General features: G+C 35.3%; 3 protein-coding genes and 1 long non-coding RNA gene across 8 annotated transcripts; 3 read left to right on the forward strand and 1 right to left on the reverse strand.

The window, feature by feature from the left end:
- Nucleotides 1-502: 502 nt before the first annotated feature.
- LOC120273029 (WRKY transcription factor 44-like) lies at nt 503-3,084 on the forward strand. Of its 3 annotated transcripts, none has more exons than XM_039279665.1 (6): nt 503-677; nt 980-1,215; nt 1,323-1,403; nt 1,574-2,193; nt 2,290-2,409; nt 2,862-3,084. In XM_039279665.1, exons 2-6 carry the CDS (start codon nt 1,006-1,008, stop codon nt 2,998-3,000), a joined length of 1,170 nt encoding a protein of 389 aa, XP_039135599.1. In that variant the 5' UTR covers nt 503-677; nt 980-1,005; the 3' UTR covers nt 3,001-3,084. The 3 variants fall into 3 exon arrangements, with proteins under 3 accessions (XP_039135599.1, XP_039135600.1, XP_039135598.1); XM_039279666.1 differs by having other exon boundaries at nt 988-1,215; XM_039279664.1 differs by having other exon boundaries at nt 504-677; nt 1,001-1,215.
- Nucleotides 3,085-4,174: 1,090 nt separating this feature from the next.
- LOC120273925 (probable serine/threonine-protein kinase PBL7) lies at nt 4,175-7,643 on the forward strand. Of its 2 annotated transcripts, none has more exons than XM_039280671.1 (5): nt 4,175-4,359; nt 5,174-5,460; nt 5,859-6,048; nt 6,148-6,539; nt 6,967-7,643. In XM_039280671.1, the coding sequence occupies exons 1-5, from the start codon at nt 4,293-4,295 to the stop codon at nt 7,237-7,239; spliced, it is 1,209 nt and encodes a 402-aa protein (XP_039136605.1). In that variant the 5' UTR covers nt 4,175-4,292; the 3' UTR covers nt 7,240-7,643. The 2 variants fall into 2 exon arrangements, with proteins under 2 accessions (XP_039136605.1, XP_039136606.1); XM_039280672.1 differs by having other exon boundaries at nt 6,160-6,539.
- A 328-nt stretch (nt 7,644-7,971) lies between these two features.
- Nucleotides 7,972-16,641, reverse strand: LOC120273924 (TBC1 domain family member 8B). Of its 2 annotated transcripts, XM_039280669.1 has the most exons (18): nt 16,361-16,641; nt 15,701-15,770; nt 15,069-15,611; nt 14,818-14,976; nt 14,595-14,708; nt 13,679-13,737; nt 13,459-13,525; nt 13,234-13,285; nt 13,053-13,145; nt 12,793-12,876; nt 12,291-12,712; nt 11,538-11,599; nt 10,580-10,649; nt 9,893-9,973; nt 9,686-9,787; nt 9,192-9,328; nt 8,694-8,814; nt 7,972-8,472 (listed from the first exon to the last, which is right to left on the reverse strand). In XM_039280669.1, exons 1-18 carry the CDS (start codon nt 16,402-16,404, stop codon nt 8,359-8,361), a joined length of 2,394 nt encoding a protein of 797 aa, XP_039136603.1. In that variant the 5' UTR covers nt 16,405-16,641; the 3' UTR covers nt 7,972-8,358. The 2 variants fall into 2 exon arrangements, with proteins under 2 accessions (XP_039136603.1, XP_039136604.1); XM_039280670.1 differs by lacking the exon at nt 16,361-16,641 and having other exon boundaries at nt 15,720-15,770.
- A 3,423-nt stretch (nt 16,642-20,064) lies between these two features.
- Nucleotides 20,065-23,780, forward strand: LOC120274073. Its single transcript, XR_005540695.1, has 3 exons — nt 20,065-20,346; nt 21,543-21,887; nt 23,405-23,780. It is a non-coding gene; the product is annotated as an uncharacterized LOC120274073 (long non-coding RNA).
- The last annotated feature ends 109 nt before the right edge of the window (nt 23,781-23,889 follow it).

A 23,889-nucleotide genomic window follows, 5' to 3' on the forward strand; every position in this document is an offset into this window, starting at 1 on the left:
CCCTTTCATAATCTAGTTTTGTTTTTCAGTTTTGCATTTATGTTAGAAAATAGTACAGCACCCACCAAACCTTCTCACCTACTTGCTCATCACAACAGCTTATGGCTATAATGCTTCTTTAGACTAGTTTTACATGTTATTATTTGCATTGATTGATTACTACGTTTCTTTAAACATGTACAGGGGAAAAAAGGAGAAAAGAAAAGGCTGTGTCTTTTTCTATTAGATAGCAATGATTTTTCTCTCTCAATAGTATGCTTCTCTTTCAAAAGGAACAGTGCAGTAGTATAAAGTGCCAGAGCATGTAAATAGGATCTTTGATTCTTGAAAAGGATCTATGGTTTCATATTTTACCACACCTTTTTTTTTTATTATTGTTTTCAAAAGGAACAGTGCAGTAGTATAAAGTACCTGTAATTATTTTGTTTCATGTATGCATGTGATGGGAAACGGCCAGTTTTCTGCACTTGGTCATGACTTTTTAAAGTCTTCCTAATCTTCTTCCCACCAAACAGTCTTCAACCTTTGTCAACTTTTGTGTCTTTGCCGCTCCACTGGTTGGCACGTGAACAGCACGTGTAGAGCTTCACTTCTTTGCTCCCTTTCCATGATTTTCCAGATTATGAGCTTTGAGAATAAGCTTTCAGGAGTGTGGCTCACTTCGTGACTCTCTTTGGGTACTCACTGACTCTATGTTTACTTTCTCTTAAAAGCCGTTTGTTTCCCTTTTTCTTTTCCTTTTTATCATTGTATTATGTTCACTCTTTGTTCGTTTCCTTTCTTTTACTTATCTGAATGCCCAGTTTGCAGATTGTAGTGTAATGAATTAGCTAATTAAGATCAGAATGAAAGAAAACTGTAGAACTTTGTGAGCATCACATGTGTGATATAGCATGCCATTTTTTATTCAATTGAATTTCTCTTAGCTGAAGAACTACTGTAGTTGTTGAGGTTTTATAGTTTGTTTCTCTGTCTTGAGAGTTCAAGCATTCATTGTCAGAGCCAATGGAGGATAAGAATAAAGAGAAGACAGTTGTGGTTAAACCTGTGCCTTGGCGACCACGCTCTGATTTCAAGTCCTCAAAGCACACTACTACTGCCGGAAATGTCTCTTCTCCGAGTTCATCAACCGAGGCAACCAATATCATTAGGCCTAAAACTGTGAGGCTAAGGCCTTCATCCAACCATTTCCAAGCTGAAATTGGTCCATTTCTTGTGAGTTCAAGTCATTGTCTTTGTGGTAATAACTGGGTTTATTACTTTTCTTTTTTAGTTGTCATTGTTCTATTGTTGTTTCCACTGATCTCTAATACAATTTGCAGGATCATTTGTCTGAACCTGGAGCTCATGATTTCTCTAATTTGGCTTCCAAAGCTGATGCTTCCAGTTTCCTGCCTAATCTGGTCAGATTTTTTTTTTTTCATTTTTTTGTAATCCTTTAAACAAAAAGAATGAGACCGATTTTTTATTTTTTATTTTTTATAGTGCTGCCTGCTTCTAGTTGTCAAGGAACTTAATTTTATTCTTTTTTATGGCTTTTAAATTATTTTCTTCTGGTCATGAAACTTACCAGGGCAACGTTGATGTTGGTCATGAAGAAATGTTTGTGGAGACAATGGTCCAAGATCAAGTTTTGGATAGATCAAAGCAACAGTGCCAGAGCTTTCCGACACACCGAGATCAGTCTAATGATGTGCCTATGGATGTCGAACAAGGTAGCAGATCTCATCAGTCAGCAATCGCCGTAGATCGATCTTCTTATGATGGATATAACTGGAGAAAATACGGGCAAAAGCAAGTTAAAGGAAGTGAATATCCGCGCAGTTACTATAAATGTACACATCCAAGCTGCCCGGTGAAGAAGAAGGTCGAAAGATCGTTGGAAGGACACATTGCTGAAATTGTCTACAAGGGTGAACACAATCACCCCAAACCACAACCACCAAAGCATCTGTTATCAGAAACAGTTGGAAATGCAAATGCTGACAGCAGTGGTAATACATTATCAAGTAATCTCAATGTGGAGAGAAATGATGCATCTGAGAGTAGGTTGGAGAGTCACAGTGAAGTCGGTTTATCGGGTATTCCTTCGTATTCTGGAAAAACTGGTCGGCATTTAACTTCAACGTGTCATAGTGATGTTGCAAGTGGCACAGCTGATGCAGAGAGTAGCAGAGTTAGCTCAAAGAGAAGGTAAGGATCAATGCATAACTCACTAAATCTTTACAATTACTGAGTAAAATGAAAACATGTTTTTTTAGTTTTATTTATGAAACTTATGTTTTTCAGGAGAACAGAGGATCAAGCTAGTGTCGGTGAGGGAGATCAAGGTGAACCTGATGTCTCCAGTGATGGATATCATTGGAGAAAATACGGTCAGAAAGTTGTGAAAGGAAATCCATATCCCAGGTCACCTCTTTTTCTTTGAATTCACTGGTAAAACAAATCATTTGACAACTAAAATGAAACATAGTTTTTAGTGTTAGTATAACTAACAATCCAACGCCTTTTAATTTGGAAAATATGGATTTGAATATATAAGTCAAGCGCTGTAAGTTTTTTGGGTTTAAATAAGGCCAACATATCTTTGTTTTGCATTTATATGGCTAAGTTTTTTGGTTGAATTGGACAATTGGAAGAAAAAACAAAATCATTCAATCAATCTTTCTGCTTGTTTAAATCATGCATCTCTGACACTATGTACTCATAATTGAAAATGAGTCACTATGCACATAATTGGAAATGAGTCACTATGCATATAATTGGAAATGAGTCATCATAAGAACATCATTTTCATGCAGTAAATATATATATATATATATTTTCTTTTAACCATTGAGTAAGAGTTATTTATCTTGCAGAAGTTATTACAAGTGCACTGGTCTCAAATGCAAAGTGCGAAAACATGTAGATAGAGCTTCCGATCATTCGGGGTCATTCATAACAACATATGAAGGTAAACACAACCATGAAATGCCGTTCAGGAACCAGAGTCAATAATGTTTTGTATGCCTCTCTGCAGAAGCTCTGATGATGAAGCAATAACTTACAAACAACAGAAGAAATAGTTTCTCTGTTCTCAGATGGAATAATAGTTATGCTAGAGATTCATTTAAATATTTGTACTTTTTTACCTGGTTAGTTTGTTCAAGCTCTTTCTTAGAGTTGTGATCATGGTGGATTTTGGTGGTGGTAATAATACTGTTCTGATTCTATTAAATTTTTATGAATTGATAATTTGGTGCATCTCACTGTGAGGTATCAAATTTTATCATTTAATAAAAATTTAGTAAATTGGCAGTACCATTTTGGTTGAATAATTTCCTCACAGATTGTTTCCATGTATGTCTTATTTAAAATTTTCATATTTTATTCCTCCTTATATGTAACTGTTTTTTTTTCTTTAAACAAAATTGTGTTGTTTATTCATTGTATTAAAAATTTAGTAAAAATGGTTGCTACTTGAAATTAAAATAATTTATTATTTTTACATTTACAAATTTATATACTTGTTTTAGTTATTTATCTGTTTATATTTTTTTATTTTTTTAACAAAATTATAGTTTATCTACTTTATTAATATATTTGTATAGATTTATGTAATAATGGATTTATAAAAAGATTTTTTTTTTTTGTAAAATAAATTTCTATTTTTAAAAAAAAACAAAACCTATGACCGTAAGAATGGAAGGTAGTTCTGTGTGGGAAAGAATAACAACTAATTTATCAAATTTTTACTTACATACTCACTCTTGATTTGACTTAGAATTTGACAAAAAGCGTTCCAACCTCATCTTTAGATATTTATATAAAAAAATATATATATATATATATATATATATATATATATATATATATGATATTGTGTAGCTAGATATGAGGACAGCGGGTCTCTGCCATCTCGTTTTCATGGACATCAAAGCATTTAAAAAATCAGCAACCAAATTTAAAAATTTAAAATTAAAAAAAAAATCAGGAATAGATACAAAAATAATTCTAAATTCGAACCATGTGGGGTCCACATGGTATCATTTTATAACAGGAAATTTAATAAATAATAAATAAAGTTTCTTAATTTTAAGCTTTATTTATTTAATTTATTAGTTTATTATTATGTTTTTTTTTAAAAAAAAGACATAATTTAGTTTTTTCTCACTCGTTTTTTTGTCTTTCTTGTTCGTCTCTTTCCTCGCTTTTGCTTTCGACTTCTCGTTCTTTGTGAGCCGAAGGAGAGGAGAAGAGGAGAGGGTGGGGTTGGAGAAGAGGACGACGACGAGAAGGAGGAGGAGGAGATGGGTTGGTGTCCGTGCAACGGGAGGAAGAAGGCGAAGAAGAAGGGTCAGAGGCCAGCTCCATCAGGTGCTTTGATTGTTGACGATTTCTTGGGAATTTTGGATTTTTCCAGTGAAATGTTTGGGCCGGTGATTTATTTGGTGTTTTTGGTGAATTTTTGCTGGTTTTTTTTGGTTTTGTGTTCCATTGCTGTTGCTTTGAGCTGAAAAGACTTCGATTGGTGGCATTCTGTTTAGATGTGTTTATGGTCATGCATTTCCATTGTTTTTGGTCTGATTTTGGATTTTTAATGCTTCTTGGATGGTTTTCTCTACTGTATTGGCAGTAATTTCTTGGAAAGATGGTTTTTTTTTTTTAATTTTGGGAGATTTTGTGGGAAATAATTGATGCAATTGCCCATCCGTAGCATTTTTATTGCAGTTTGATCTTGTATGCTTGGTTCAAAGTGAGCTTATTTCAGGATAAAAGAAATTTTCTAGTTTAAAAGAGGGTATAATCGCCAGGAAATGGTAAATGCCTGCTCTTCTATCATTGAAATGCTCATATAGATGCTGAAGGAGTTCATGCTCGTTCTTCTTCATAATGGGATGTGATGTGTTCATGAGTTGTTAGTTCTTATTTTGTTCAATTTGGATGTCCAAGCTTGGTTAGCATGTTTTTTCATTCTGACCAAGTTAGGCAATTTCTTTCTTATTGAGCTGATTGATGTTCATTGTTCAATACATGAGTGAAATAACTACTAATATTTCATCTTGATATCCCATGAGGTGTTAAATTGTGTTGAAGAAAATCTTATATACAGATTCAGGTTTATTGGTTTGGTGAAATGAGTGTATAGAAAATAATGAATATTACATTGCAATGGTATTTACTTTCTCAGAAAGCGCAAAGGTGAACCCTCCTCCATCTGATATAGAGAAACAAAAATCATGGGAAGCGAAGGAGGCACTGAAAGAAAGTTCACTAGAAGTAAGCAAGGAGCTCACAATGCAAAACTCAGTAGAAGCAAAAAAGGAAGACTCCGATAATTGTTCTGAACATATTGCTGCTCAAACTTTCACCTTCCGGGAGTTGGCGGCTGCAACAAGGAATTTTAGAGTTGATTGCCTTTTAGGGGAGGGAGGCTTTGGCCGAGTTTACAAAGGAAAGATAGAGGGCGTAAACCAGGTTAGGTCATTCTTTTTTACTTTTCTGTTGTTCCTGTAGGTGAATTAAGGCAAAAGTTTAATATGTTAATGATGAACTGTTGTTAATCAGGATCTTCCCTTGTTCCTTAACCTGTTTTTTCATATCTTCATGCTAATGATGTTTCTTATTTTATTCTCTGGAATTTGGACTTTTTATTTATGTTGGGCGCTTTAATCTCTCTATCAAATTCTCTTCAATTCTGTCAACTCCTTGATGGTACTAGAGAAAGGTGGTTTCTTTGTTGTGAATGTTTAAACCTGCATGTTGAGTCCAAAAGCATGAAATAGTTGTGAGTAGAAATGAGGTTCATAATAATGTGTTTGCTGCATTAACGCAACTAGTTACTGAGATCGAATGTTTCTTATGGTTTTTGGCAGATTGTGGCTATAAAGCAGCTTGATCGAAATGGCTTGCAAGGGAACCGAGAATTCCTTATGGAGGTTTTGATGTTGAGCCTGCTTCACCACCCGAACCTTGTTAATTTAATAGGTTATTGTGCTGATGGGGATCAAAGGCTTTTGGTTTACGAGTACATGCCATTAGGATCCTTGGAAGATCATCTTCATGGTATAATATATTTAATGTCTCTTATAGTTTTTAGCTTTGTGTACTGACTTAAACTAAGCTACATGTTCCCTTTTTTTTTTTTTAATTCTCATGCAACAGATCTTACTTCAGATAAGAAGCATCTAGACTGGAACACAAGAATGAAGATAGCTGCCGGTGCTGCTAAAGGACTAGAGCATTTGCATGACAAAGGGAATCCACCTGTTATATACCGTGATTTGAAATGCTCCAATATTTTACTTGGAGAGGGATATTATCCCAAGTTGTCAGATTTTGGACTGGCAAAGCTTGGACCTGTGGGTGATAACACTCATGTTTCCACAAGGGTGATGGGTACATATGGATATTGTGCGCCGGAGTATGCAATGACTGGCCAGCTGACTCTAAAATCAGATGTTTACAGCTTTGGAGTTGTGCTTTTGGAGCTCATCACGGGACGGAAGGCCATCGACAATTCTAGAGCTTCAGGAGAGCACAATCTTGTTGCTTGGGTAAGCAAATATGATTTATGTTTACATTTCTGTTATTTGAAAAATCATTCACTTGTTGAAACAAAGACTGTTATCTGGCATTTTTTTTATATCCATGACTATATTTTTGATGAAACTAATTCTGGATGTCAGATTTGAAACTTTTGAAAAATCATTAGTTAGTAACACATAAATGACGATATGTCCATGAAATTGGAAATTGGCCCAGGTCATTTCATGGTTCCTTTCACTAATTTATCTAGAGTGTCTTGTACTAATTCTTTATATGTATACTAACACCTCGAACATATAAAATACTTCAGGAACAATTTGATCTTTTGTACCACAGAAGGCCATGATTCTTTCACATAGTATTATTATCTTCCTGTGCGAAGAGATTGTTTGATTGATTATCTTCTCCATGACACGTAAAATGTCATATTTGCAGGCACGACCATTGTTTAAAGATCGAAGAAAGTTCACACAAATGGCAGATCCTGTGCTGCAGGGAAAATACCCTGCAAGGGGGTTGTATCAAGCACTTGCTGTGGCTGCAATGTGTGTTCAAGAGCAACCCACCATTAGGCCGCTTATAGCCGACGTGGTCACTGCACTGACATACCTGGCCTCTCAAAACTATGACCCCGAAACCCAAACGGCGCAAAGCAATCCTCGTTTGATGACACCTGGTACTCCTCCAAGATCAAAAAGGTGCCAGTGAAGGAAACCCAATTGGCCAAATCCGGAATCGGATAATGCTCGTAAATGGTGAGGCTCTGGGCAATGGAGCAGATGATGTAACACTTCCAAGCATCAATATACCATTTTGATATCTGTGGGTCTTTACTGGAGAGAATGAATGTGCTGTTGTTGTATGTCTCCATGGTCAAAGGTTCAGTGATATTCCCTCTTTGGATGTCTACTTGGTGAGTGGTCACCGAAATTTTGAAGCATTTTAGATAAACCAATGCTGCACAAATGGTATCAAATTCTTTTGGAGAAATGTTACATTTCTCATGTATGTAAATGTAAGGGTCATTGTATTCTGATATATGTGTTAAGGCATATTTTGGCATCACTAACAACTTTATATTGCTTACCAAGATTAATCATCTTCTTTTATTCTTCTCACCACTGTTTGGATTGAATATTGTATCAATGAGTTGTTCCGGTTGTTTTTTTTTTTGTGATATCTATCAAGGAAATACTGCTCTAGTTTTAATACATACAAAATACATTTTTTCACTTCCTAAAATGATGTGACCAGCATTTATACCTGCATGTTTAACTTAATCAATGTGAAATTATAAAGGTTCATGTGCTAATATAAATAGACAAAAAAATACATTTAAGAGTGCCTCACAATATTCTAGCTATTTCCATAATTCGTTGACATGTATTGCTTTGTGAATTTACATAAGTGCAGCTCAAAAATAACTCCAATAGGAAGACAGGTACACTCAAGAAACCTGAGCACTGATATGGCTTAAACTTGGTACGTTTTACATAACATTGTTCTACATCTCTTCTTCCTCATCATATCACCTATTTATTGATAATTAATCAAATAATGACAGACCAGTTTATACATTAACACGTTCTCTTTAAATATATATATATAGTAATATATTATATAAATTACAATAAAATTGCAAACCCTACACAGAAGAAATATATTTGAAAGAGGTGACTGATTGCACCGGTAGCCATCTGACACTGATAGCATATAGGGTCTTCTTCTCAACAATGAACAAATTAACATAGGATATCAGCCGAGATATTTTTAAAGATGGTGAAGAAAATATAACAACAGATGAGTGACGATGCTTTCTAGCAAAAGCTACTTGTCTGGCACTAGAAGTTCGTTTGCGTCTTTAGGTGGTGTGGTTGTGTATTGAGGTCCTTCATTTAGGGGTTTTCCATCATTAGAGTCCTCCAAATTGGTTGGTTTACCCTGTAAGTTGACAACCAAAACTATGAATATTGGTTGGAAAATAAACCATAAAACCCAGAGTCATGAATCTTCTCAAGGTCATACATGCAACAGGTATGAGCTTTTGGTTTTTCTTTGTAAATAAGCAAAGAAATTTGATCCACGGAAAGGCCGCATAACTAATTTTAGGAAACATCCTAGGCAGACTGAAATTTAATGGCATGCAATTGTATGATGTATACCTTGTTCTTATCTCGCCAACCAAGTCCAAATGGTCTAGAAAGCAAGCCCTTTTTCCATAATGGTGCATCCTGAGGCAACTCTTGATTAACTGAAGGGCTTATGTTGTCCGCTCGTGGAGTTCTAAACCAATAATTTTAAGTATAAATAAATATATAAGGAGCCCATTCATCCATACGTAAATCATGAATAAGATGTTGATGCAGAAATAATGAATGTCAGTAAAATGAGCTAAATAAGGGTTGCAAAAATAGATAGCAGAAGTAGAACTGATTCAGCAAGTAATGAGAGGCTCACTGGATGAGGGTTTGACATCTATGCAAGAAAAATCAATATGAATACTAAGTATTTAATTTTTGACATTTGAAGCTCTTATTGAACCGCAAGAAATTGACACTAGGGGGAGGAAACAGAATAAAAGCATGAAGACAATTTAATATTTCAGATAGTGTGGAATATGCATACATGACAAACTAAGTGAATAATCAACCAAGGGATACCTTGGAGAAGGACATGGAGATTGCTGTGCTTTAACCTGGCTAGATTGATACTGCAAAGTAGCCTCCAACATTGTCTCTGCCATAACAGCCCTTTTCTCCATTTCTGCCAGTGAAGCCATAGCTTCTTCATATTTTTCCTGTATATATCTGGTAAGAATGGATAAAAGTGCACAGCCAAAAGAGAATGACAAAAAGCATAAAAAGTTCAAGAGGAGAACAAAATAGGAGGAAAAATAAGCCAGATTCAAAAGTTCCTTTCATACTAGGCGAAGAATGAATTAATGATCCTCTTAACAAATTGAAAAGCGTGCTTTATTAAATTTAAGTAGTTAAAACACAGATTTGAAAAATCCATCAAGTCAAGAGCGTGTAAAAGCCCAAAGCTATCCATGCACATTAGCAAGTTGTGAACTAACATTACTTTGCAGGTCAGCAATGGAATAGGACATAAGACGCCCTGGAAAGGAAAAAAAGCAAAAAAAGATAAAATTGACCTCAAGCATATGAGAAGCATAACGCTGTGCAGCAGCATCTTGTTCAGCAAATATGCGAGCATCTTCAGTCACCTTTTGTTCTTGTTCCACCCTCATTAGAACCTATACCAATTAAAAAATTGCATGCAAATGCTTGTTCAAGATAATGCATGGCAATCCTAAAGAAATACAAGGAAGAAAATAATAGACAAGAAAATATGATGACACCTGAAGCATGACATGCTCCTGTTCCTGTTTATCCGAAAGAGCCTGCCGCAACTGAGATACCTCTTCCTCCAACTGCTCTACCTACGATATGAAAATAGAGAATATTATATGTTTAAAACTTAGTGAAGAAAAGATGTGACATCTTGTTTTTTCCCCAGTATCATGTGGTGTATTGTTAGTTCATCCAGAAAGATCTAGACATATGTACATTATGCTACTTATTAACATACTGGTGGCACATAGTAATTTTACCATTCTTAAAAAATATTTAAATGATTGTTGCTGAAAGCACTCGTTTTTTCATAGCCAACACTTCATAATAAAATTGTGTTAGAGAGCAACTAGCAGCGTGTCATTCCATAGTAAAGTCACTCCAGCATATTCTATTAAAGCTAAAATAGTATATAATAATGTCACGACCTATTATACCATGAAGCCAGATAGAAAGCAATAAGCAGATAACATCTATGATTATAAATAAAAAGAAATAAATATGAAACTATAATTAAATTATATAAATTTCAAAGAGAATGAGGCTCAAAATAAAGAAATGTGATATGTCCTAAAGAAGCTAAACTAGAATCTACATTTATTTTTCTTTTAGAAAAAAAAAATAGAATCAAACTTCAAACAAGAGTGCCCGAAATTAAACAAGGCTGAATCAGCAAGCACAGCCTTCTTACACACCTTTGCACTCAAAGCACGTCTATTATCCTGCTTCACCATCTCCATGAGTGCTGTCTCCAATTCCTCTGCTCTAATTTAGTACAAAACCAAAAAAGTTTCCACTTCTGAGGATTATATTCGCAATTTAAAATTTCAATGAAAGGCAAAATATGGAAAAATAAAAATGTCATCGATAACCAATGGATGAAAACAAGACACAAGAATTTTAGGAGATTAAACATATTCAGTTTGTGGACAGAAGCAGGGAAATAATAGCTTTGCAAAGATTGATAGCTTATAAAATTTTGAAATGGGAAAATTAGTTGACTTGACAAGAACTAGGTAGCATTTATAGGAGATAAACCACATTCACTTTAGGAAAAATGAAGAGCTTAGCAAGAACAGATTGGACATAATTTTGAGGTGGGTGGCAATGTTGGTTCGATAATAACCAGATATATCTTTTCTGTAACATTGTTCAAATAAAAAAAAATGGTATGGGAGAAACGTCAATTTGGTGAGAATCAGGTTGCACTTGCTTTTCCCACTTGCACAAATCTTGGACAGCCAACCATTATTAATAAAGTTGCTAAAGCTTTCAGCCAAAGATTGGCATGGAAGACGCACTCTAATCTAAAATACTGTAGATAAAACTGGGTGCAATAAGATGAGGGATACCTTGCAGACTAAAATCTCCAAAGCATCAGTCTGAAATGTTAAAAATGTACAAAGTTAAATCTTAAATATCAAGAAGCTGTTTCCTCACCTCAGGCCAGTGTGCAAGGCAGATCCTTGTCATTTAGAATATTTAACATGAAAGGGAAAAAAGTTAAAAGTTCCACAGCTCATGCTTAATGCTCTCCCCAAACAAGTCAACCAATAGCTTTCTTATTTTTGAAACATTTAAATATTAATGTCCCTTGGGGTCCTAAACAATTACAACAAGATTTAGCCAGTAAAGGTGCATATGGAAACCAACCTGAGAATGGCTGATCTTTTCTCCTCAAGGAGCTTGCATAACTCAACTTTCAGCCATGAGACCTAAACAGAATTGATTCAGTTATAAGAAATAATAGTTCAAATATTGAACTTGATAATTTAACAAAAAAACACCTCATGCTTTTCCCAATGACATAATTTATAAAACAACCAGGTCACTCACTAAAAGTTCACAGGAATAATCATGTAATCAAATTCTATAATATTACAAGGAAAGATATAATTTATCAATGCTGGTATAAAATCTACATCAAGATTCTAGAGTCAAAAAATCTGAGCACCCGAGCTGAGGTACTAGAGCCCTATAAGAGGGTAGACATCTCCCGGTCAGGCTCTATTTATTTATTTATTTATTTATTTTATTTTTTTTTTGCATACACAAAGATTTGAACTCGAAACCACCTGCTTAAGTGACTTAAGCCTCTACCACTTGACCAAACCTTATTGGTGCAATAATTGATTAAGTAATAGACAATAAATTCTAACCTTTCTTTTCCTCTTCTCACATGCACTATGTATGCTGTAAGATTATATCATTCTATTTAGTAGTGTGAGACCACAAATATTGTTTATAATCGTCCAGCCAACATTAAGAAAACAAAAAACGGGGTGTTTTTAACAGGCTTCCATTACATTACACCTGTTTGAACCAATAATGTAGTCTAACATGGCATAAATTGACTACAACAAAATTTATAAAAAAAAAAAAAGTGGGGCAAAAGGGGAGGAATACCTGTTCTTTAAGGTTTGGTACAGTGTCCACTTCTGCATCAACCATTTGACTGCTCATATATCCTTCAAAATCAGTAGACTCAGGTTCCAACAGGTAAGCATCCCCATTTGTAAGCATGCGACCTGCTTTTTCTGCAGAAAGTTTTTCGGACAATGATCCCGGTTCATGTTTGAAACTATATAACTTGGAAGCAAGACCCTTAGAGTCCCTCCAGACACGAAGCCCTTTGTTCCTTTCCTCCATCACAGCTAGAACGGCAGGCCTATGCTTTTTCCGTAACTCTTGCAGTTTTAGTTCATTCACTGCTTGGTAACCCATTGAGGCAGTCAAGACTAGTTGGCTACTGTCAAAGGTAGAACCAGACAGGGACTGCAACAACGTAACCGCATCTCCAGCGTCCTTTGTAGTCACTAATGCAGGGCCTGCAATTCAAAATGTAGGATAAAAAACATTCATACTATTGCATCCCATGAAAAAATAAAATAAGCAACTCAATAAGTACCATATAACTCCATCAGTGCAAGAGCTGTACGGAATAACATTACACGATTTCCCTCAAAGAGAAGCACATCCCACATACGAAGAACTGAGATTAAAAATGAACATCACAAATTAGAAATGATTCTTATATTCATTTGAATCAGAATATCAGAAGAAGGCAAGCAATTCACATAATCAAACACAAATAAGAAAAACACCAATATAACTGATTTCTAGCCAATATCTAAATTAAACACAATATGACATAAAGTAAAACCTGACCACTTTCCCAAGGAAGCATATTCACAAAAATGGAAAGGAACCAGGGGCCAGTAACCCATGCAATCTGCACTCCCAGATAATCTAGATGATTAACTGCAAAACAGAACCATATAAGCTTACAAGACTATCTAACAACAGTGAATGACTGAATGATCTAAAAATGTAGAGGAAATACTCCAACCTAATTTAGGGAATCTCTCACGCACCAATTCCTCTAGAACAAGCTGATCCACCTGAGGCAGACAGAAACCACTCTAATGAATAGCACCAAATTCAAGCAACACAATATCTTAAAAAAACCAATCATACTACCACACATTCCTGATTAAGATGAATAAATACAAGAAAAATAAAAAGATGATTGCGAACAACCCCAACAAGAGGGAATAGAACAATGAAAAGTTACCTGAGACTCTATCATTTCCTCGGAATAGTAACCATCAAAGTAGTCATCAATTATTCCCATTAGAGTCCTGAAATATATCAGAAGGCCTTAATAAAGGTGCTACAATCATGCTAAAAATGTATGAAAAGTCATGTTTATTAAATCACTTATTCTCTTTATGATCTAGAGATATTCCTGTTTAACTTTAGACTTAAATAAAACACTAGAAGTTAAGACCTACCAAAATGCATTTTCTTCAGGCATCAGCAACAACAATAAGCCTGCAAAAAAATTCATTGCCTGCATAGAAAAGAAAGAGGAGAGTATGTGCGGCATTAATGCAACAATGCTTAATTATAAAGATAGAGAAAACTAAAGCACAAATAACTAGAACATGAAAGTGCTACTTGTATGCTACTTGTCCCCTAAGAGAAACTGTGTAAGTTGACATTGTTTCAAATTAATTATGTTTGACTAATGTGACAAGCAATCCATATGCATTTTAATCAAGTATTCTTTTGGTAGTATGTAACACAGATTTACACACCATGACTTGTAATTAAATTAGACATCAACATGCAAGAACAAGAGAACATAAATTTGAAAGAGGTTGGAAAAGTTAAAACTCTAGTTTGGCTAGCGGTCCTTGAGATTCTCTGAATGTTAACCACATATCTGTATAGATTTTAGAAGAAAAGGACAAATCAAAAGACTGCCATTTAGAATTGCAATGCACACAACAATATGTACCAAATCTACTGAACAGCCACAAGAATCAACTGTTTAAACCAAGCATCACCCAAAAAAAAAAAATTATGCAAAGCAAAAACCAACATAGAACAATACAAAACTAGGGGTGGAAGTTGGTCACTGTCTGAACTATACCCCTATAGGTTTATTTTTGACCCAGAACCCCAAAAAAGTTCTCTTTGTTCCCTAAACTAAGAAAATGAATTTAGGAATAGGCCATGAAAAAATGAGCACTTCTGTCCCTATTTTAATTTTTCCAAGCGGTTGACCAAGATATACCTTTCTGTTTTCAAGGGCAGTAATAAATATCCTGGCATAGTTTAGGTTCAAAAGTGCACTGACACCTAATACAAATACTAGAAGAGTTAATTATGAACTCAAACTGTCTTAAATCTAGACCCAGATACCTGGCAGTACCCTACTGATGGGTTGTGCCGAGCATATGCTGTAAGCAACCGCCTCAAAGCATTTCTACCATCTTCATCTAGTGCAGGATGCCCCGGGAATGTCCTTGGCAAATCCTGTAAAAGTAAGGTATAATTCAAAATCACTTCCTGTTTCTGTCAACAACAAAAGCTTTTCTGGGACAATAAAGAGCATCAGCAAAATTCAATGCCACCATATAGTGACCTTCTCTATCTGCCCTTTCCATTTTTCAGGCGCAAGTCCTAGAGGTTTATTTGAAGCATCAACTTTTTCTCCAATGCTAGTATTAGTTTTTTGATCGAGCAAGTCCTGGTAATAACCCTCCACTCTGCGTGTTCGCACTCCAACAAAGGCTTGCCATAGCTGCAGTCACAATGGAGGGTAGTCACGAGCTAACTCACAACTAAACAAACAAAAACTAGATGTGATATCATTTCAAATAATAATCACCACACCTCTCCTCTGAGAGCCATAGGCACTCCTCCACGAACAAGACATTCTAACTCTTCCTTCCAAGGGACAAAGGGCTCTTGACTATCAGAATTAGGTGCCAGATCAGAATTACCACTATCATTTGCAGGTACCTCCTGCGCAATATCTGACCTCTCCACATCATAGAACTCTTCCTCAGAATCCTCTTCCGAGGCCCCTTTAGCTGCTCTCCCCTCCTCTATTGGTGCTAAACCATTTGAAACTTTCACTCCATCATGCTCGTCTTTTGATGCTTCCTTCTTTTTCTTCACCCGAACACTCATCATCTGCTCAATGGCACTCAAAGATGGTCTAATATGAGACCAAATCTGGATTTTGTGAGGTCTCACCACCTTATTATCTTTGTCATCAATACCATTTTGATCAGATTCAGCACTGTGGACACTTGTCACTGGTGACGGGGCACCACCTTCCTGTGCCAGAGAATCTTCAAACGGCACCTGGGCAGTCTCTGCCTGCCTTTCCAAGAAGTTCTTCCATCGATCAGATCTCTCTTCCTCTTCCTCCTGTAAACACAATGACAAGAGACTACATTAGCATTAAAGTATCAAGAAAATGCTCTCAGAAGTAAACTAGATGGAAATGAATACATTGCCTTATAGATATTTGCATACTCTCTATATCTCTGCAAGTGTTGAGGCCGCACAGCAAACCCATACGCATCCCTGTCCACATTCCGCACAATCAGCCAAAAAAAAAAAAAATTTCAAAACAATTCAAAAGAAAAAAGTTTGCCAAAACACTTCAAAAGTACAAAATGAAGCAAATCATGGAGAAAAGAAAAACAGAAGCAGGGACAAGCAAACCCGGCAACTGCCTGAACTCAACTGTCATGAAACCCTAAATCAATCAAACAATCCGATCTAATCGTCCATAGCGCTAATTCCATTATTCCATCCGAGCTTAAACCCTACTCCCACAAACCATGGCATGGATCTACTCAAGAACTCTAACGAAATCCAATCTGGCCGCCAACTAAACAAAACCCTAAAATCCCGAACGCCATTCCTACAATTCCAAATCATTTTCAAGATCCCACACATCGATCTTGACCAAACAGAGACGACATCGGCAACCACATTGCCCGAACTCGAAGTAGCCGGCCAAGAAAACGCAAAACCAAAAAAACAAACCACCAAGAAAGTTAACAGAAACCCTAGAAAACAGCGAGCATATCACGGGAGCAACAAAACGGTGGCTGACGCACTGATAGCCACGCGGCAGGCAGAGAAGCAACTAGAGCAATGGCACTCACCTCTTATGCTCAAAGGTGATGAGCGGCAGACTCTTCCCCTTCATCTCCGCCTTCGCCGCAATTCCTCCGGCGCAAAGAGGCGAATCTCTCCGGTTTCTCAGCAAAACCCCAGAAATCTCGGTGTCGGCGGCGCTTCCGTTCCGGCCGCCCACCGTCCTCCTTGTCAACGTGGAGACACCAACCCGGCGGTGGCGGCGACGACGACGGCGACGGCGGAGGAGAAGGTTGGATCTCGTTGCATGGGGAGAAGAACAGCGAGGAAGACGAGTCTTTGGTTTTAATGGAAGAGATACTGATCTTTTTATTTATTTATTTATTTATTTATTTATTTAATTATTATTTTGACACGCCTTTTTGAGCTTGTTCATGCTTGCGGCCCCATCTTCTCATCTTGCCGGCCTTCACGAACCAGATCTCGAGGCGTGGATGTACGGTGGAGATGGTGTAGTGATGAGAATCATGAGATCGTGCCACGTGGTAGATCTGATACTATTAATGGTGGGACCCACCATGATAGGTACTAATTGATTGTAATTGGTGTGTTATCTTGTGGAATTTATTAAATTTTGAGGTTTTATTATTTATGAGAATGTGAGAAATTTTTTATTAATTAAAATAGAAGGGTGAGTTTTTTCATTAATAAATAAGGTGACATAATTAATGGGCGTGATTAGTAGATGGAGGTGAACATAATTGAGTGGATATATGTAGATGTATGGATTTCAAATGAAGAGGGTGTCATGTGCTTATGTGCGTCACTCACTCACTCACTAGTAGCATGGCATGCTGTAAGTTCGCATCATTGGGTGTGCTTGAGAGAAGACAAAGTAGGGCCCATTCTAGTGGATTTGATTTAAAATTAGTTTATAATTTTAATTATGTTACTAATTCATTCATGTAATTTAAGTCACTTACCAAATTTGTTATTTTAATTAAATGTTCTTATTATTATTTTTAATTTTAATATTTATAAATTCTTAATTTAGATCTTTATTTTATGATTAACTAATAGAGTGGAGTGTGAATGACTTTTTGGTTTATTGATAACAGATTTTTTGCACAGGATATTTATGTTTTTAAAAAAAATATATTCATACTTTAGCTCATACAAAATGATTGCACAGATATATGAGGGATTTACTCTATGCCTATGCATGTTTTTGACATCTTTTTTTGACAAAAGCAACAAACACCGTCAAAAAATTAAGCAAGTATGGAGGTGCATTAGTTATTATAGCTTAACGATCTACAAAGGCAACTAACACTGTCAAATTGGAGATTTATCATGTTGGGAAAATTAACACGCAGGTCAATAAAGACATGCCATGTGCCTCAAAAATGATGTATCATAGGCTATAATCTCATGGTAAATCATTTTGCCATGTATCTTTGAAATGGGTGGAAAATATGGCTTCTTCCGTAAAAAATCTACATTGAGACTCTAGTACACAGAAAATATAACAATGTTATACAGTAAATAGAAAATAAACAATACTGAAACATAATACTATGAGGCAAAAGTTTGGAGTCTTTACCTCTTTGTACATGTTTTTTTTTTTTAGTTACCATTAGACTATCAATAGTTTCTCTCTGACATTTTTTCTATCCACATTTCGTAAAAAAAGAAAAATATATATAGAAAAAGAGTGATTGCACTTGATAAAAAGGATAAGCATGGGGCTAGTGTTTAATGAGGCTCGTTGGTTTGATGATTAGGACTAATGTGACATCAATGAATAGGGTTAGTTTGGGATGGATTAGGCTTATATATGATTAAGCACGCATTAAGACATATTTAATCCAAAAGATTGGCAAAAGAACTTGTGACTTTGGAAAGACATGTAAAGGATTGACATATGGAACTATAAAAATACATTAATATCTAAACAATTAAGCTCTTAACAAAAGACAAATCATCTTCATTAGTTAAGAAATTAGTATTCTTTAAGTTGTCACTTGTTCTTCTGTTTGTCTGAAATGCATGATTTAAATACAAAACTCACATCACTAGTCTGGCTCATGACTTGTTAAACTAGACAATGAACATGGACCATGTTTGTTAAAGAATGAACTTGACTGACTAAGAAGTGGGTCCAATGATCAGAGTTACAGAGTCCAATGTGATTGTTTTAGGTTGTTTGTTGTTATTTGTGTACGTACATCTCTTTCCAACCTATTTCAATCTCATACCCAAATCCATAGATTTATTTTTAAAAATAAATAACTCTGGCGTGACGTGTTGATGGCTGCAACTAGTCCAAGTGGCATATTAATTAATGTTGCTCAAGTTGTTGATGTTGTTGTTTTTTATTGAAAAAATTACCTTGCAATCTCTCATTACTTTTAAACTGGCCCAAAGAGACCTTCAATTTTTATAATGCCTTGAATTTTTTTGCTTTTTTTATGATTAATTCTGCAATCCTTACCGACATTGAATTAGAATTTTAATTATTTTTATTACACTCAAAGACGAAATTATTTTTAGTTTTTTCTCTTTTCTTTTATTTATTGGATTAGCCTAACATTTGTATTCAAGTTATTCTTTGTGCTTGTATTTCATTAGTTTGTATTGTATCTTAAATTTACAAATTTTATCGATTATATCCTATATTAAAAGTTAGGTATAATACCTAAATTTGTCCCTCTACTTTTCCCACTATTCTTTTTTGGTCCTTCTACTCAGAAATACGCTCTACTAATCCCTCTACTCTTAAAAATGATCTAATTTAGTCCATCTACCTTTAATTTCTTCCCATTTAGTCTCTTTACTATTGAAAAATACAGTCAATAATAAGCCTATATTAGAGTAAAATGGACTAAATAGAACCATTTTTCAGAGTAGAAGGACTACTTGGGAGTATCTCTGAGTAGAGTGACCAAAAAAGAAAAGAGAGAAAAGTAGAGGGACCAATTCGGGTATTATACCTAAAAGCTACTGTAATTTATATCAATGGTCACATATATGACCATATGAATAAAGTAAAATTAGAAAAATAATTAATAAAATTTAGTTCAAGTGGTCGAAGTTTAAATTATTTAAGTAATTAGTTTTGAGTTTGCATTTTTGTGCACCTTAAAAATTTTATATTAAAAACCTTATAAAAAAATCTTTTTTTTTAAACAAAATTTTAAAAAATATAAGTTTATAGAATATGATTTAGTTGAACATGTAATAATTGGTTGAGAGAAAATTACACAAAAATACATGTCACAATTAATTAGTTTTTTTATAGCTCATATTGAAGCTTAAGAGTTAGCCCCTTAGGATAGTATAAGAAATAATTTCATGGTTGAATATTTCTTAAATGTTACTGGCAAATTATCTTTTTTTATTTTTTATTTTTAATTCTTTAATTTTTATTTCAAAAAAGAAAATTAATATTTAATTAAATTATAAAAAAAACAATCTACCATAATAAATTTAAGAAAAAAGAGTTATAATTAGAACACTGTAAAACAAAAAAATAATGAACACAAAAGAAGAAACATAAATATAAGAAATCCACTGATAGTTTAGGAGACACAAATGATAAAATAATTGAGAAAATAAAATGACATTATATGATATTGGGAGGAGAATGTAATGTTACCCTTGAAATTGGAGGCAATTTCAGCAAAGGACGGACAAATGAAGACTAAAAAGGGGTCTGTTGATGGATATAAACTCACACCAGTAGAGGATGAGGAATTAGTGAAAGGTAACGTGACCAAGTCTCCATCGAAGGACGCGGCTGCAATGACACCTGGGTTGAATGAATCATCATCTGGAGGACACGTGGAGGAATCTGTTGAAAAGGAAGATGCCCATTTGACGGTCGGGATGGAGATTGAGAAGAATTAACGATTAAGGAGAGCCAACATTCATCTGAAAGATTATCTATTAGAATAAATAGATGAATTGGAGGAGGAGGAGGAGGATGGGAGAAGAATCAAAGGCCTTTCTCTGAGGAGTTAGGAAGAGGAGCTCGGTGGTGATTCACTACCGGGTTTGGTTTATCTTACTTTCTTGTTGATTGTTCTTGTTTTTTTCCTTCCAGTTAATGATCTTTGGTTGTCTTTGAGAACTGTTAAACAGTATTATTACTTATGTGATTGCTCTTGAGAGACTAGATCTGAGTTTATTCCTGCTATTGCTTGAATGTAGTTCAATGCATCAGATTCTATTGTTGTTTTCTTGAGCAAAATTAGTGATAATTTCAAATCAGTGAGCTCTGATTTAGAGCAAGACATCTGGGAATTTACTGAAATACAGTGTGAGTGTTGAATTTGTGCTTGAATTTACTAGATCTGAACAAAGTCATTACAGAGAATCTCTGAGAGAGTCACCGTGAATAAAATGCCTTCAAGATTAGTCAAATCTCATGTTAAAGGATAGGATATTCTTGCTTTGCAAGTGTAGCTAGGATCCAGGAATTTTAAGTTTCTCTTCACGGTTAAGATAAATACCAGCTTTTTTATTCCTTGGAATTATAAACATCCACATAAAAAAGACACGTGAATATTTTTTTTTTTTTTGAAATAGTGAATAAATTTGCCAACGACCATTTGGTCTATTGCAGATCGGGTCCCTCTGCAGTGGGGTGTTAGATGCTCAGTGTCGAGCGTGGGCTCCCGAGTTCGAAACCCATCTCGCGAGGTGAGGGACATCGGTTCGAGTGGTGGCTGGGCTCCCCACGTGTTCGTCCCAGGTTCGCGACATCGTGCCTTTTCTCAAAAAAATAGTGAATAAATTTAAATAAAATTACAAATGACAAAAAAGTTTTTTATTTAAAAATACGGTAGTTTCATTTTATTTATATGTTCTAGATAATTGTCCTAACTAGTTATTAGAAAGGCAATTATTTTTTTATTTCATCTTTTTTATTTCAAGTTTTAAATATATATATATATATATATATTGGAATAAAGTGGATAAACCACAAATTTATTGAAATAAGAAGAATACAGAAAAATATAACGGAGAGGTAACAACGAACATGAAGAGCTAAGAATAAAAAGCTGTCTGAAATCCTCACTAGAGATGAGGAAAACAGTGAGCGGGACAGAACAAAAACAAGACAAAAAAACAAGAGTAAAGGAAAACATTGAACGGGATTGAATAAAAGCTAATAATAATATATTTTTTATTATTAATAAATAATTTATTTATAAAATTTTGTTATTCCCTTCCCTCCAAAATCAGGAGTAAACGGTTGAAATTTGAAAATGAAGCATTTTTGGGGTCTTTGCCAACGAAAGCATGAAGCGCGCTAAAGGAAGAGAAGAAGCTCAGTTCTCAAGAAAGCTCTTCGCGGAAAACCCTAGAATCCATGGGATCTCGACGGTGTTGCCTCCCGAAGAGCTCCTGGTCAAGGATGGAGGGATGGAGGGAAGGAGGGAAGGATTCAGGGAACAAGCCCGGAAGCGGCACAACAGAGGTGGCTCTTGTAGTGGTCTCTGAGCTTGAGAAAAGGGCCCGCCGGGCGGAGAGGTTTGGAATCATTGTGATGCTGTTGGAGGAGGAGAAGCGCGACTCTTGAGCTGAAAGGTAGAACATTTCCGTCTCTTGCCCTAGGATTTCTTTTGTTTTAGGGTTTATCTCGATTAGGGCTTTTTGAATGAGTTTATGTTTTAGGATTTATATGTTCGTTTTGGTTGAGCATTTGCATACTCATTGTCGTTTGTCTTAGAGATAGAAGGATGATGTTAGTAAGGTCAATTTCAAGATGCTAGTTTGTGATTGAATTGAGTGAAAATACAAGGAGAAATAGAGAAAAAAAAAAGAAGGAAAATTGGTTTCTTGTGTATGATAAAATGAAGAAAATATGATGGATATGTGAATAAAGGAAAAGACATTGATAAAAAGAACTGCTTTCTTGTGCTTGGCTGTAGCCAAATGGTGATTTGACTAGTTTTGATTGTCGCTACTATGGATTTGATATAAGATGATGCTGATGGTTTTCTAGGTAAAGTAAATAAAAGTTTGTTCTACTCTCTTAAATACTCTTAAGTTCTCCTTTGTTGAATTATATATACAAAAGTACAGTGCTTGCAAATGTAATCTGGATTGTATAATGTACACCCACACATCATATCTTAGAAAACATTGTAGTTTTTTCCCGCATTGTGAGTTTGATATCAAACAAGTAGTTGGCAAACACAACTCCATTGAATGGTATTTCATTCCTTCGGAACAAATCTTCCAGGTGATTTTGTTTGAGTCAGCTTCCAGATGTTGATAAGCTACAACGAGCATATGAAATTTTTTAGGATTGCAGATTGTTATAGTTTTTGTTAGAGGGTTGAATCATTGTACTTTGTGTATAGTGAGTTTGCCAGTGGATTAAGTGTTACCTCTCTGTTCTCACAATGTGGTTTTGTTGAGGCTTTCTTTTATTTGTTTCAATGTTGTTTGAGTACTGAGATCACTTGAATGCTTTGCTCACTCTAGCAGCATGCTAATATAGGGGTGCTGAAGTATATGTTTCTTTTTTGTATTGTGAATGCAAATTGGTACTGTTCCCCAAGCAGCAGTTCTGCCATTTTGACGATAGGTGGAACAATAAAGAGATATAAACACTATTCTTCTCTGACCTTGGAGCTTCATTAAGGTGGTGAAGCCACTTCAATTTTAACTCCTGCATTTTCTTTGCCGGGTGGTTTTAGAACCATATCAATTTCAAGTCTCAATCCCATAACCAGTCAAACAACTTTAGTTGCAACCTATGTGCATCCAGTGGTCCCAAACATGTTTTCTCTTGCAAGTTTAAATCTTAGACTCATCGTCCTTCGTGTCAGTTTAGTTCCCAAGCATTCAGATGTTCGACTGTCTGTGCTTCCTTAACATTTCAGTCTTCCGAAGTAGAGGATGATGCAGTTCACCATTTTATCTGGATCTGGAACAGCTAAGGTAAACTAGAGGTACAGAAAAAAGACAAGCCTGAGCAGAGAGGTGCATCTTATAGTGTGGCATAAATAAATACATTTGCTTGATTTAACTGAGTTTCAGTGGCTGCTAGCGTACTACTAAACAAGCTATAAGATCTTTCTAATGTTTTTTCTCAGGTTTGGTCTAGCTTGAAAGATTTGCTTAGAACAACAGGGCTAATATTGAAGAAGAGAAATGAAAGGTGAGTGCTGCCAGGTTTTCGCAAATATCTATCACTCAACTGCTGCCCAGCCAAGTTCCAAACACCAAGGCCTTGTATCATCTTGAGGTAGCACAGCCTGCCAATGAAAATATCTTGCTTAATGTGCTTCATAACATTTTGTTGCTGCCCTGATGCAGCGAAGCCTCCCATCTGCGGGCGTCCCTGCCGTAATGTGCTCTGCTATCTGTTAACATCTTCCACATCTAGTGGAGTCGGTATTTGTTTGTTTTCTTGTTAGAGGTCTTTGTCTCTTTCTTTGTTTGTGAACACTGCCTTCTTTTTTTATTATATTTTTTCTAATAAATTTGTGGTTTATTAATTTTATACTAAAAAAAATTAATAGATTTTTTTCCTTTTGGAAAAAACTAGATAACAAATGTAATTTAGGATCAAAGAAGT

Source organism: Dioscorea cayenensis, chromosome 12 (assembly GCF_009730915.1).
Source record: "Dioscorea cayenensis subsp. rotundata cultivar TDr96_F1 chromosome 12, TDr96_F1_v2_PseudoChromosome.rev07_lg8_w22 25.fasta, whole genome shotgun sequence".
Taxonomy (NCBI): domain Eukaryota; kingdom Viridiplantae; phylum Streptophyta; class Magnoliopsida; order Dioscoreales; family Dioscoreaceae; genus Dioscorea; species Dioscorea cayenensis.